Source organism: Pseudophryne corroboree, chromosome 2, assembly GCF_028390025.1.
Source record: "Pseudophryne corroboree isolate aPseCor3 chromosome 2, aPseCor3.hap2, whole genome shotgun sequence".
NCBI classification, from domain to species: Eukaryota; Metazoa; Chordata; class Amphibia; order Anura; family Myobatrachidae; genus Pseudophryne; species Pseudophryne corroboree.
In genome coordinates, this window is record NC_086445.1 from 96,158,776 (window position 1) to 96,172,592 (window position 13,817).

At 45.2% G+C, this 13,817-nt stretch overlaps 1 protein-coding gene across 3 annotated transcripts in view; it reads right to left on the minus strand.

The window, feature by feature from the left end:
• Nucleotides 1-302: 302 nt before the first annotated feature.
• DCUN1D5 (defective in cullin neddylation 1 domain containing 5) overlaps nucleotides 303-13,817 on the minus strand; it is a 74,728-nt gene continuing 61,213 nt past the window's right edge. For all 3 annotated transcript variants that reach the window (XM_063951540.1, XM_063951542.1, XM_063951541.1), the window contains 4 exons: nucleotides 13,472-13,580; nucleotides 12,143-12,247; nucleotides 3,699-3,801; nucleotides 303-2,200 (listed from right to left, as the gene is read on the minus strand). In XM_063951540.1, coding sequence (XP_063807610.1) covers nucleotides 2,145-2,200; nucleotides 3,699-3,801; nucleotides 12,143-12,247; nucleotides 13,472-13,580 — 373 coding nt within the window. In that variant the 3' untranslated portion in view covers nucleotides 303-2,144. The remainder of the gene's footprint in view (nucleotides 2,201-3,698; nucleotides 3,802-12,142; nucleotides 12,248-13,471; nucleotides 13,581-13,817) is intronic.

Consider the following 13,817-nt stretch of genomic DNA (forward strand, 5'->3'; position numbering starts at 1 on the left):
AACCCGATATTTCTGCATTTTAATCTATCAGCAGTAGTATGAGACTCTAAGGTTACTAGATGATCTTTTTTCGTGAGAAGACAGCTGACAGTACATACTGTATAGGGCCCAAATCTAACAGCCCACAATTTGTGAAAGCCAGTGTGATTCTGACAAGATAGTCTTAAAGCAGCAATTCATTTAAAAGGCAAAATCAACCAGCGCTCTACTCTGAACTATTTGCGTGATCGGAGGTTGACCGTCTTAAGAATTCACATGTCCAAGAAATAAACAAATTATAAAGCAAATACGTAACAACGTAATTAATGATTCAAAAAGAAAAAAAAAATCCTTTAATGTGTCATGAAAATTAGACAAACAATTGGACAATTAACGTGACATTTGGGAGAAAAATTTAAGAGCAGGTGAGACGACAAAACGCATTAAACGCATTAAACACATTTAATCTCCCTTTATAATCCACTCAATTTTTAATTGTAACGAGGGTTCCGTCACTGCTCAATTTAACGTCCTTCTGTTGAGAAAATTAACAATAAATAATGACACTGGAAGAAAAGTTTGGCAAAATAAGAAATCTGCTTAAATAAGTTGATTTATAGCAGTGGGTTCAGTATTTGTGCCAGATAAGAGAAGCAATAGAGGGGCAGGAATACAGGAGACTGGGGTATAGACAAGGTTCTTTGCTATTTATCATAGCGGAAAAGGGGCATCTCCTGTTGACCAAAGTTATATTAACATCAGAGGTATTTATTATGTCCAGAACTTTTCAGACTCTTAAACCAGCTCATAATTCACAAATATATTGAACAGTTAGAGGCTCATTTAATAACCTGGAGAAACGTAACATACTGTAAGCAAAGCAACCAGAAATTTCCTTCCACTAGTTGAAGTTCTATAGACCCAAACTAGTGTATGAGCGGTTACCATGAACAGCACCCACCAGACTGATACATATTGCTCGGCTGGGCTAGATCACAGGAAAGGTGGCAGTCACATGATAAAGACTGCCCCAAATTAGTGGTCAGGGGTATAATGGGATATCATAAGAAATGAAACTGAAGTGGGATTCCCCTTTAAATAAGCCTCTCTGAGCATGTCTTAGCATTAAAGAAAAGGATGCTTAAAATAAGATGCATTAACAGGTTTCTAACAACCAACTTGAGACCCATCGACAATCCGTTTTGTGGAAATTGTTGAGCGTTAAAAGGTTAGGAATATTCAGACCCTAAACATTTGAAATTGCAGTGTTTGCACATAATACTCATCACCCCCGCCACACAACAGACCCTCTGCAGTGTCAGTGTTATAGGACAGCAGACCCCAATTCTACTTTGCACTACAAGATTTAAGACACAAGCTTTAAAAAAGAAAAAAGAAAAAAAAAAAAAAAAAGAAAAAAGAAAAAAAAAAGAAAAAAAAAAAAAGGTCAAATGGTGGATACTGGCTAGCCATAACATTTACAAGATATTGTGATCCGTAAAGTCTACCCACATTTAAATTAAAAAAGCTGGTCAGGGGGAAAAAAGAGAAAGAAAACAAATAAAAAAAACAAAACAAAAAAAACTTTTTTGTTTTGAATAAAATTAATTGTGAAAATTGCAAACTAAAAATTTATGTTACGTGTGAATCTGGCCAGTGAGCCCCACAAAGAAGACAAAACAAAAACATACAGTGTGTGTGTGTGTGTGTGTGTTTTTTCTGTGGGATCACAAACAAGTAGATGTGTCAGCCAACCAAAACGGTTCATTTCATCCAAGAGACTCATCATTGCAAACACAAATGATATTCCCTGTGCTTCTCAACAATTAAGTAGATTGGAAGCCAACAATCGTCATACTGTATGAATTAATGGTTTAAATGGTTGGAAGAAAGGCTCGAAAAAAACGCCTGCCATATTCCTTATCTGTACTGAAAACAAGTGTAAACTTCATTATATTTTAAATCCTATTAACACCAGCAGCCATCTGATGGAGGTCACTGCCGATTTCACGTGTAACAAGTGAACATCAGTTCCATATAGAAGAAGAGCAAGAGAAAAGAAAAAAAAAAGAAGTAGGCGTCTTCGGCAACGATGAAAATATTCTTCAAACACTTCATGTTAGGGTATCTGAAAGTTCACGTTTTATTTCCAAGATTAGATCTTGCTATAATGTCTGACGGACTTTATTCCACTCAACAAATTCGTCAAGGAGAACGGGCCCTGGAAAGATGGAGACAAATTGTTAGGGACATGCTGCTCTTAATGTTAATATGGAATTTTCTTTGGACACAGAACCCAGGTACTGGCATGAGGAACTTTTATAGGAATGTTCAAGGATGTTGACTAAAGTTCACAAAAAGGTAAGAGGTGTTGGGAGCTAAATATCAGAATTGCTGTACCAGAAACTACGCTCACTATTAATAATCACAAATGGCTTCTGAGATAGGAAATTGTACTGAATAAAGCTTCCTTAAAGAAGAGTTCGCTAACATTGGGCCTAAACAAGATGCGGTCGCAAAGTGGCTATTGTACGCAAATTGGTTGATATTTTCTTACTGCGTATGTGTCTGTGCCACAGTGCGCAGCAATTGAATTGCAATGGTGGTCGCAGGTAGAAAGTGTATGGGGTGGGAACTGGGAGTGGTCGGGTAAGCGCAGGCTTGTCATTTCCGTTCAGACGGCATTTTCTTGGCGTGCATAAATTAGCAGTTGCGATCTCACTTGCTACTGGTGAGCCCTCTGCATCCCGGGAGAGCAGCTTAGCCTGTGCGTCTACAGACACTCAGACATGACCAGATAGGCGGCGATGGTACCGATGTATCAGCAGTTGCACGGGAATTATTCACCAGTAGTGGGCATCCTTATGCTCAGGATAGCTTCTGCCCATATTAGCATATTGACGCAACTGTGAACAGCAAAAGATAGCAACAGAAGCAGCAAGAACAGGGTTGTAATATCGTATATGCCGGCGGCCGGGCTCCCGGCGACCAGCATACCGCTGCACTCGCCACGCTGCGGGCGCGGTTTATTCTCCCTCCAGGGGGGTCGTAGACTCCCACGAGGGAGAATATGTGTCGGTATGCCGGGTGTCGGGATCCCGACATTCGGCAACCAGAAGACCACCCGCAAGAACAACCACATGTGAATTAGGCCATAGTGTTGTAATTCATACTTTTCCATAGACCAGTGATGGTGAACCTTTGGCACGCCAGCTGTTGTTGAACTACACATTCCAGCATGCCCTGCTACAGTTTTAGCATGGCCAAATAGGAAAAAACTGTAGCAGGGCATGCTGGGATGTGTACTTCAACAACAGCTAGAGTGCCAAAGGTAACCCGTCACTGCCCTAGACTGAAGAGGATGTTAGCTGGATTACATAGTAGTACTGGATTGACCAGATCGGCTATGTTTTGCAGGTGTGCTGAGGCCAGGGACTGACTTCCAATGCAGATTCCCTGACCTCTGTTGCATGAGTAGAGCAGCCACCCTTAGTAACCTGAGGGTTACCCGGACGACCAATGTTCATACAGATGATCTGATGATGTGTCTTCGGATGCAGCAGCAGATCACAGAAGCCTGCAGAGTCTATTTACACAAGATTCCTTCTGCGGCATTAGCATATTTTCGCACAGTAGCAGAGTCCAAAGACACAGTTGTGTGTACTGCGTCCGCCTCGGAATCAGACCCACAGATACAAATACAAAGGACATAAACTCACAGGCGCCATCTTCATCGTAGTTGCTAAGGTCGGCATAGACAGTCCGGCTAAATTCTAACACGTTATACCACTGGTCTTTGTTCATAACTCTGTATTTGGATTGCTGTGAAGAAGGAAAGAGGACAAGTTAGAGAGGGTTCTGAGTTTCTTTGCAAACAAGGGGGGTAATTCAGATCTGATCGCAGCAGCAAGTTTGTTAGCTAATGGGCAAAACCATGTGCACTGCAGGTGGGGCAGATGTAACATGTGCAGAGAGAGTTAGATATGGGTGGGTTATTTCGTGTCTGCGCAGGGTAAATACTGGCTGCTTTATTTTTACACTGCAATTTAGATTTCAGTTTGAACACACCCCACCCAAATCTAACTCTCTCTGCACATGTTACATCTGCCCCACCTGCAGTGCACATGGTTTTTCCCATTAGCTAACAAATTTGCTGCTGCGATCATACCTGAATTAGGCCCAAATTGTTCAGCACTGGCAATGCTGATAGTGACAGTCAATGGAGGTTAATAATAATAATAAAGATTCTACTTGTTGGTTCTACGTTGTACTTGTTATGGTAAATGCAACTGCCCTTGATGCTCTCCTCTTACCACTCAACATATCCTAGAGCACAGTTTCTCAAACTCGGTCCTCAGGACCCCACACGGTTCATGTTTTGCAGGTCACCTGTAGATTTTTAAAATGTGACAGTTGGTGATACACAGTGCATCTGCCGGGTGACATGGAAAACGTGAACCGTGTGGGGTCCTGAGGACCGAGTTTGAGAACCACTGTCCTAGAGGATGCCAAAGCACCCTACTGCCTGGATGGGGTCAGGTAGAATATACCGAGGCATGGGACTCCGGCATCACAATGATAAACATCCCAAAATGGGCGAGTTATGCATTCTAACTTACCCCCTTAACCCTTCGTTACCGCAAACTAACCCTAACCTCCCCGGTAAGTGCCTAAACCTAACCAACCCCCCTTAGTGCCTAAACCTAATCCTCCCCCCTCCCCCAGTGGTGCCTAACCCTAACCCTCCCTGTCTGCAGCTAACATCCCTTTGGACTCCCTGATAACTGGATACATGATAAAAATAAGAATTTACTTACCGATAATTCTATTTCTCATAGTCCGTAGTGGATGCTGGGAACTCCGTAAGGACCATGGGGAATAGCGGCTCCGCAGGAGACTGGGCACAAAAGTAAAAGCTTTATGACTAGCTGGTGTGCACTGGCTCCTCCCCCTATGACCCTCCTCCAAGCCTCAGTTAGGATACTGTGCCCGGACGAGCGTACATAATAAGGAAGGATCTTGAATCCCGGGTAAGACTCATACCAGCCACACCAATCACACCGTACAACTTGTGATCTGAACCCAGTTAACAGTATGATAAACGTAGGAGCCTCTGAAAAGATGGCTCACAACAATAAACAACCCGATTTTTGTAACAATAACTATATACAAGTATTGCAGACAATCCGCACTTGGGATGGGCGCCCAGCATCCACTACGGACTATGAGAAATAGAATTATCGGTAAGTAAATTCTTATTTTCTCTGACGTCCTAGTGGATGCTGGGGACTCCGAAAGGACCATGGGGATTATACCAAAGCTCCCAAACGGGCGGGAGAGTGCGGATGACTCTGCAGCACCGAATGAGAGAACTCCAGGTCCTCCTCAGCCAGGGTATCGAATTTGTAAAATTTAGCAAACGTGTTTGCCCCTGACCAAGTAGCTGCTCGGCAAAGTTGTAAAGCCGAGACCCCTCGGGCAGCCGCCCAAGATGAGCCCACCTTCCTTGTGGAATGGGCTTTTACAGATTTTGGCTGTGGCAGGCCTGCCACAGAATGTGCAAGCTGAATCGTACTACAAATCCAACGAGCAATCGTCTGCTTAGAAGCAGGAGCACCCAGCTTGTTGGGTGCATACAGGATAAACAGCGAGTCAGATTTTCTGACTCCAGCCGTCCTGGAAACATATTTTCAGGGCCCTGACTACGTCCAGCAACTTGGAGTCCTCCAAGTCCCTAGTAGCCGCAGGCACCACAATAGGCTGGTTCATGTGAAACGCTGAAACCACCTTAGGGAGAAATTGAGGGCGAGTCCTCAGTTCTGCCCTGTCTGAATGAAAAATTAGGTAAGGGCTTTTATATGATAAAGCCGCCAATTCTGAGACACACCTGGCTGAAGCCAGGGCTAACAGCATGACCACTTTCCATGTGAGATATTTTAATTCCACAGTGGTGAGTGGTTCAAACCTTAATGGACCCTAATTTTAGGCCCATAGATAGTCCTGTTTGCAGGAAATGCAGGAAACGACCCAGTTGAAATTCCTCTGTAGGGGCCTTCTTGGCCTCACACCACGCAACATATTTTCGCCAAATGCGGTGATAATGTTTCGCGGTTACATCCTTCCTGGCCTTGATCAGGGTAGGGATGACTTAATCTGGAATGCCTTTTTCCTTCAGGATCCGGCGTTCAACCTCCATGCCGTCAAACGCAGCCGCGGTAAGTCTTGGAACAGACAAGGTCCCTGCTGGAGCAGGTCCTTTCTTAGAGGTAGAGGCCACGGGTCCTCCGTGAGCATCTCTTGAAGTTCCGGGTACCAAGTCCTCCTTGGCCAATCCGGAGCCACGAGTATAGTTCTTACTCCTCTCCTTCTTATGATTCTCAATACTTTGGGTATGAGAGGCAGAGGAGGGAACACATACACTGACTGGTACACCCACGGTGTTACCAGAGCGTCCACCGCTATCGCCTGAGGGTCCCTTGACCTGGCGCAATATCTGTCTAGTTTCTTGTTGAGACGAGACGCCATCATGTCCACCTTTGGTTTTTCCCAACGGTTTACAATCACGTGGAAGACTTCTGGGTGAAGTCCCCACTCCCCCGGGTGGAGGTCGTGTCTGCTGAGGAAGTCTGCTTCCCAGTTGTCCACTCCCGGAATGAACACCGCTGACAGTGCTGTCACATAATTTTCCGCCCAGCGAAGAATTCTTGCAGCTTCTGCCATTGCCCTCCTGCTTCTTGTGCCGCCCTGTCTGTTTACGTGGGCGACTGCCGTGATGTTGTCCGATTGGATCAATACCGACTGACCCTGAAGCAGAGGCCTTGCTTGACTTAGGGCATTGTAAATTGCCCTTAGTTCCAGGATATTTATGTGAAGAGACGTTTCCATGCTTGACCACAAGCCCTGGAAATTTCTTCCCTGTGTGACTGCTCCCCAGCCTCTCAGGCTGGCATCCGTGGTCACCAGAATCCAGTCCTGAATGCCGAATCTGCGGCCCTCTAGAAGATGAGCACTCTGCAACCACCACAGGAGAGACACCCTTGTCCTTGGAGATAGGGTTATCCGCTGATGCATCTGAAGATGCGATCCGGACCATTTGTCCAGCAGATCCCACTGAAAAGTTCTTGCATGGAATCTTCCGAATGGAATCGCTTCGTAAGAAGCCACCATCTTTCCCAGGACCCTTGTGCATTGATGCACTGACACTTGTCCTGGTTTCAGGAGGTTCCTGACTAGCTCGGATAACTCCCTGGCCTTCTCCTCCGGGAGAAACACCTTTTTCTGGACTGTGTCCAGAATCATCCCTAGGAACAGTAGACGTGTTGTTGGAATCAGCTGCGATTTTGGAATATTTAGAATCCACCCGTGCTGACGTAGCACTACCTGAGATAGTGCTACTCCGACCTCTAACTGTTCCCTGGACCTTGCCCTTATCAGGAGATCGTCCAAGTAAGGGATAATTAAGACGCCTTTTCTTCGAAGAAGAATCATCATTTCGGCCATTACCTTGGTAAAGACCTGTGGTGCCGTGGACAATCCAAACGGCAGCGTCTGAAACTGATAATGACAGTTTTGTACCACAAACCTGAGGTACCCTTGGTGAGAAGGGTAGATTGGGACATGGAGATAAGCATCTTTGATGTCCAGAGACACCATATAGTCCCCTTCTTCCAGGTTCGCTATCACTGCTCTGAGTGACTCCATCTTGAATTTGAACCTTTTTATGTAAGTGTTCAATGATTTCAGATTTAAAATCGGTCTCACCGAGCCGTCCGGCTTCGGTACCACAAACAGCGTGGAGTAATACCCCTTTCCCTGTTGTAGGAGGGGTACCTTGATTATCACCTGCTGGGAATACAGCTTGTGAATAGCTTCCAATACTGCCTCCCTGTCGGAGGGAGACGTTGGTAGAGCAGACTTCAGGAACCGGCGAGGGGGAGACGTCTCGAATTCCAATTTGTACCCCTGTGATACTACCTGCAGGATCCAGGGGTCCACTTGCGAGTGAGCCCACTGCGCGTTGAAATTTTTGAGACGGGCCCCCACCGTGCCTGAGTCCGCTTGTAAAGCCCCAGCGTCATGCTGAAGACTTGGCAGAAGCGGGGGAGGGCTTCTGATCCTGGGAAGAGGCTGCCTGCTGCAGTCTTTTTCCCCTTCCTCTGCCACTGGGGCAGAAATGAGTGGCCTTTTGCCCGCTTGCCCTTATGGGGACGAAAGGACTGAGTTTGAAAAGACGGTGTCTTTTTCTGCTGAGAGGTGACCTGGGGTAAAAAGGTGGATTTCCCAGCCGTCGCCGTGGCCACCAGGTCCGATAGACCGACCCCAAATAACTCCTCCCCTTTATACGGCAAAACTTCCATATGCCGTTTGGAATCCGCATCACCTGACCACTGTCGTGTCCATAAACTTCTTCTGGCAGAAATGGACAGCGCACTTACTCTTGATGCCAGGGTGCAAATATCCCTCTGTGCATCTCGCATATATAGTAATGCATCCTTTAAATGCTCTATAGTAAATAATATACTGTCCCTATCCAGGGTATCAATATTTTCAGTCAGGGAATCCGACCAAGCCACTCCAGCGCTGCACATCCAGGCTGAGGCGATTGCTGGTCGTAGTATAACACCAGTATGTGTGTATATACCCTTTAGGATATTTTCCAGCTTTCTATCAGCTGGTTCCTTGAGGGCGGCCGTATCAGGAGACGGCAACGCCACTTGTTTTGATAAGCGTGTGAGCGCCTTATCTACCCTAGGGGGTGTTTCCCAACGCGCCCTAACCTCTGGCGGGAAAGGGTATAATGCCAATAATTTATTAGAAATCAGCAGTTTTTTATCGGGGGAAACCCACGCTTTGTCACACACCTCATTTAATTCATCTGATTCAGGAAAAACTATGGGTAGTTTTTTCACACCCCACATAATACCCCTTTTTGTGGTACTTGTAGTATCAGAAATGTTCAAAGCCTCCTTCATTGCCGTGATCATGTAACGTGTGGCCCTACTGGACATTACGTTTGTCTCGTCACCGTCGACGCTGGAGTCAGTATCCGTGTCTGGGTCTGTGTCGACCATCTGAGGTAACGGGCGCTTTAGAGCCCCTGACGGTGTTTGAGACGCCTGGACAGGCACTAACTGATTTGCCGGCTGTCTCATGTCGTCAATAGTTTTTTTGCAAAGTGCTGACACTGTCACGTAATTCCTTCCATACGACCATCCAGTCAGGTGTCGACTCCCTAGGGGGTGACATCACTATTACAGGCAATTGCTCCGCCTCCACATCATTTTCCTCCTCATACATGTCGACACAATCGTACCGACACACAGCACACACACAGGGAATGCTCTGATAGAGGACAGGACCCCACGAGCCCTTTGGGGAGACAGAGGGAGAGTTTGCCAGCACACACCAGAGCGCTATATATATATATATATACAGGGATAACCTTATATAAGTGTTTCTCCCTTCTATAGCTGCTGTATTTGTATTATCTGCCAATTAGTGCCCCCCCTCTCTTGTTTTACCCTGATTCTGTAGCAGGACTGCAGGGGAGAGTCAGGGAGCCGTCCTTCCAGCGGAGCTGTGAGGGAAAATGGCGCTTGTGTGCTGAGGAGATAGGCTCCGCCCCCTTTTCGGCGGCCTTTTCTCCCGCTTTTTTTAGGAAAACTGGCAGGGGTTAAATGCATCCATATAGCCCAGGAGCTATATGTGATGCATTTCTTTAGCCATATAAGGTTTAAAACGTGTTTTATTGCGTCTCAGGGCGCTCCCCCCCAGCGCCCTGCACCCTCAGTGACCGGAGTGTGAAGTGTGCTGAGAGCAATGGCGCACAGCTGCAGTGCTGTGCGCTACCTTATTGAAGACAGGAACGTCTTCTGCCGCCGATTTTTCCGGACCTCTTCGCTCTTCTGGCTCTGTAAGGGGGCCGGCGGCGCGGCTCCGGGACCCATCCAAGCTGAGCCTGTGATCGTCCCTCTGGAGCTAATGTCCAGTAGCCAAGAAGCCCAATCCACTCTGCATGCAGGTGAGTTCGCTTCTTCTCCCCTTAGTCCCACGATGCAGTGAGCCTGTTGCCAGCAGGTCTCACTGAAAATAAAAAAACCTATTTAAACTTTTACTCTAAGCAGCTCAGGAGAGCTACCTAAGATTGCACCCTTCTCGGCCGGGCACAAAAATCTAACTGAGGCTTGGAGGAGGGTCATAGGGGGAGGAGCCAGTGCACACCAGCTAGTCATAAAGCTTTTACTTTTGTGCCCAGTCTCCTGCGGAGCCGCTATTCCCCATGGTCCTTACGGAGTTCCCAGCATCCACTAGGACGTCAGAGAAATAAATAGTTGTTAAATTAACTAACAGAAATGCGCCAAAGAATAAAGTTTAATCTTTTGGATACAGGCGTTCCTCAGATGAGCCAAGTCACGTCTTGGGCTTTAAAAAAAAAAAAAAGATTTTTTATTATGTATAAATAATAATTTATTTATTTTTTAAATGCTTTGAGCACAACGGTTGTTTTTACACAGCAAATAAATATATTATACAGGTTGAGTATCCCATATCCGGAATTCTCGAGACCAGAAGCATTCCTGATGTTTTTTTCCAGATAACAGAATACCTGTTATCCGGATGGTTCCCGGGGGTCCGCAGCGGGTACTGGCAGCAGCGACGGTGAGGGAATGGCTGCAAAGCCACTCTCCCTCCTGTCTGTGATTAGCCGTGGACTCCAATGACCTCACTACAGGACTGGGATATCCGGGCGTCCGGATAACGTCTGTTGTTTACACTATAATACTTGCATATAATGCCGTCATGTGTGTGATGTATCATGCCCAATGGAGACCATGGGCGGGGGGAGGGGGGGGGGGGGGGGGCGACGACTATGTGACAGACAATAGTGTATCCAATGGTTAGACATACAGTGACTTAAAGGTCTCATACACTATGCTACTAGAAGGTGTTAAACCCTAGTGAATGTTCTTCAGATCTGACAGTCCAAAACAGGATGTAAACAAATGGTGATGCAAGTACAGAATTCCTGTCTAAGGGCTCAATCCAGTTAAGGGCGAAGGGGGCCAGTTACTCTTGCAACACTGTAGAAACGCTGGCAACGGCAATGCTGTACGCCCCAATCGCGGCCCAATCTCACCCCTATGGCGCTGCAAACATAAATCAGCGAGTCTGACAGTACTGTAAGTGCGGTATACAGCCGAACTTACACCGCAAATCAAGTCGCAGCTAATTGGATTGAACCCCAAGTTCTTGTTTTGCGAGCTTCAAGGGAGGCTTACAGAACACGTTTTGAATGCTGTAAAAGAGTGGTTTAGGGGGATATTTACTAAGCAGTAATAAGAGTGGAGAAGTTACCCATGGCAACCAATCAGCACTGAAGTAACATCTAGAATTTGCATACTATAAAATGATAGAGAGCTGCTGATTGGTTGATGGGGCAACTTCTCCACTGGCTCACTTCTCCGCTCTTATCACTGCTTAGTAAATGTCCCCCTTAGTCTGTTACACAGGCATTTTCAAATGCTGCAGTGTACGAGACCTTAAGGAGGTTGTATCAGCAAAAAGGACAAGAAATAGGAGTCTATCATTTAAAAAGCAGAAAATCTTGCGCCCTCTAGTGGTGCCACTCTAGTACTAATAAAGCACATGGCATGGAATTGCTGGGTTCAGTATGATATACCGGCGGCCAGTATGCAGACAACGGCATCTCAGCCGCCAGCATGGCATGCACTAAGAGTACCCATGCGGGCTCGCCACAGGTTCTATTGTCACTCTATGGTGTCATGGACACCCACGAGTGTGAATAGCCCGTTAGCCGGGATTCCGGCTGGCGGCATTGTCATCTGCCGGGATTCCGGCGTTGGTATCCTGACTGCTGGAATCCCAACTGCCGGCAACCTAGCTGCATCCCGAACTGCTGTATCAATGTTTAAGCTCCTAGAGAACAAGAGGTTTATGGTCTGTGGCTTTTGACTGCTGGATTTAACACGACACTAGCAAGAAACGTGAAACGAGCCTGGTTTAGCATATTATATTGTCATTTTAAATACTGCTCATAATCGTCCAGTTTGAAATCCCGCTGTTCAATAAACAAACCTCCATACCTTTTACACATGCAAGACGGAACAGTGCCGACACTGCCCAACAACCTCACTTCTCTTACCTCCAGATATTGGAAAAATACGGAAAATAAGGGCCACGTTCTTCCTAGCAGCAGCGCCAACATGGATTTTGCGGTGTCGATATCCAGACTTCGCTGGTCTTTGTCCTACAGCATTGCAAAAAATGTATCCTTACATTAATAAAGCTATTCATTTCTAAACATGCTATATGGTAAAGGTAGCACAAAGGATTACATGCAAACCAAAATCCGAATGAGAAATAAAGGACACTAGGGGGTTCATTTACGAAGCGTCAGGTTGTGAAACCCGGCACATCTGATCAGGTTTATGCCCAATATTTAAAAAAGGGCAATACTTCTACTAGTTGTCTTGCTAGTAAAACCCTTTCCCTTTTAAATATTGGGCATAAACACGATCAGAGTCCTGCTTCGTAAATTAACCCCTATGTATGTACAGCAGAAGAGCCATATACTTTGTAATGTAAAAGAATGTCCATCAATAAGAGCTCTTCAGCAACCATGAGAATGCGGCGGATTAGAGACCCTACAGCTGGGTGTTGCGGCACTCTCGCACACGGACGCTGAAACCTGTACCAGAACCGTGATATTGTGTCGTTCATATTCTATCAAGAGGTGGTTGGGATTCCACCACTAACGGTACACCTCCAATTCACTAGGGTGTTACTGAGGGTGAAGGTCACCTAATACTTGTAGTATCACACTAGGGGGCGCCTAATTTCATATATATATATATATATATATATATATATATATATATATATATATATATATATATATATATATATATATATATATATATATATATATATATATATATATATATATATATATATACACACACACACACATACATATATATATATAGACAGAATAAAGAAACCGTTTTAAATAATTTCTATTTGAGTAACTGGACATGCATCTTCCCTCATTCCTTAAGACAGAGGTTCCCAAACACGGTCTTCAGGGCACCTAACAAATATAATATAATAGGTGTACATTAAGGCAAGGGGATTTTAAATAAAAACCTAAAACCCGTAAGTAATTATGTTCCATATGTTGGTATTGTACCACAACTGGCGTGGAAAACAGAAAGAATGAACTTGCACTAGAGGTTCTCAAACTCGGTCCTCAGGACTCCTAACAGGTCACATTTTCCAAATCACCTAGCAGGTATACAGGCGCATAAATTGCTCACTGACACAGTTTAAAAGATCCACAGCTTGGAACTTATGATTCTGTGAGGAGACCTGGAAAACACGCACTGTTTGGGGTCCTGAGGACAGAGTTTGAGAACCTATCGCATATGATATCACAGACCACTGGGGACGCAGTTCTCAAACATGTACTTACCCTTGCAAAATCAAAAGCATACCGGTAAATATTCTTAAAGGCAGTGTTTTCATTCAGTTGAGCGCGTAGATAATCAAATTTACCCTGTAACTTCTCTGTGCAGTCACATCTTAAATACAAGCATGAGAAGCAGATGAACAAAAAAACATGAGAGAACATGGAATTAAGAGCAGACGAACACTAATGGGAAATACTGGTTCACCCCATTCAGAAGAGAAAAATAAAATAAGTGGGCAAAATATGACTTACAATCAGACTGAACACCTTGATATCCAACAGATATTATACAATGGGGTTTATTAAATAACATGCTTCAAAAAGTAATAAACCCCTGAATACACTCTAC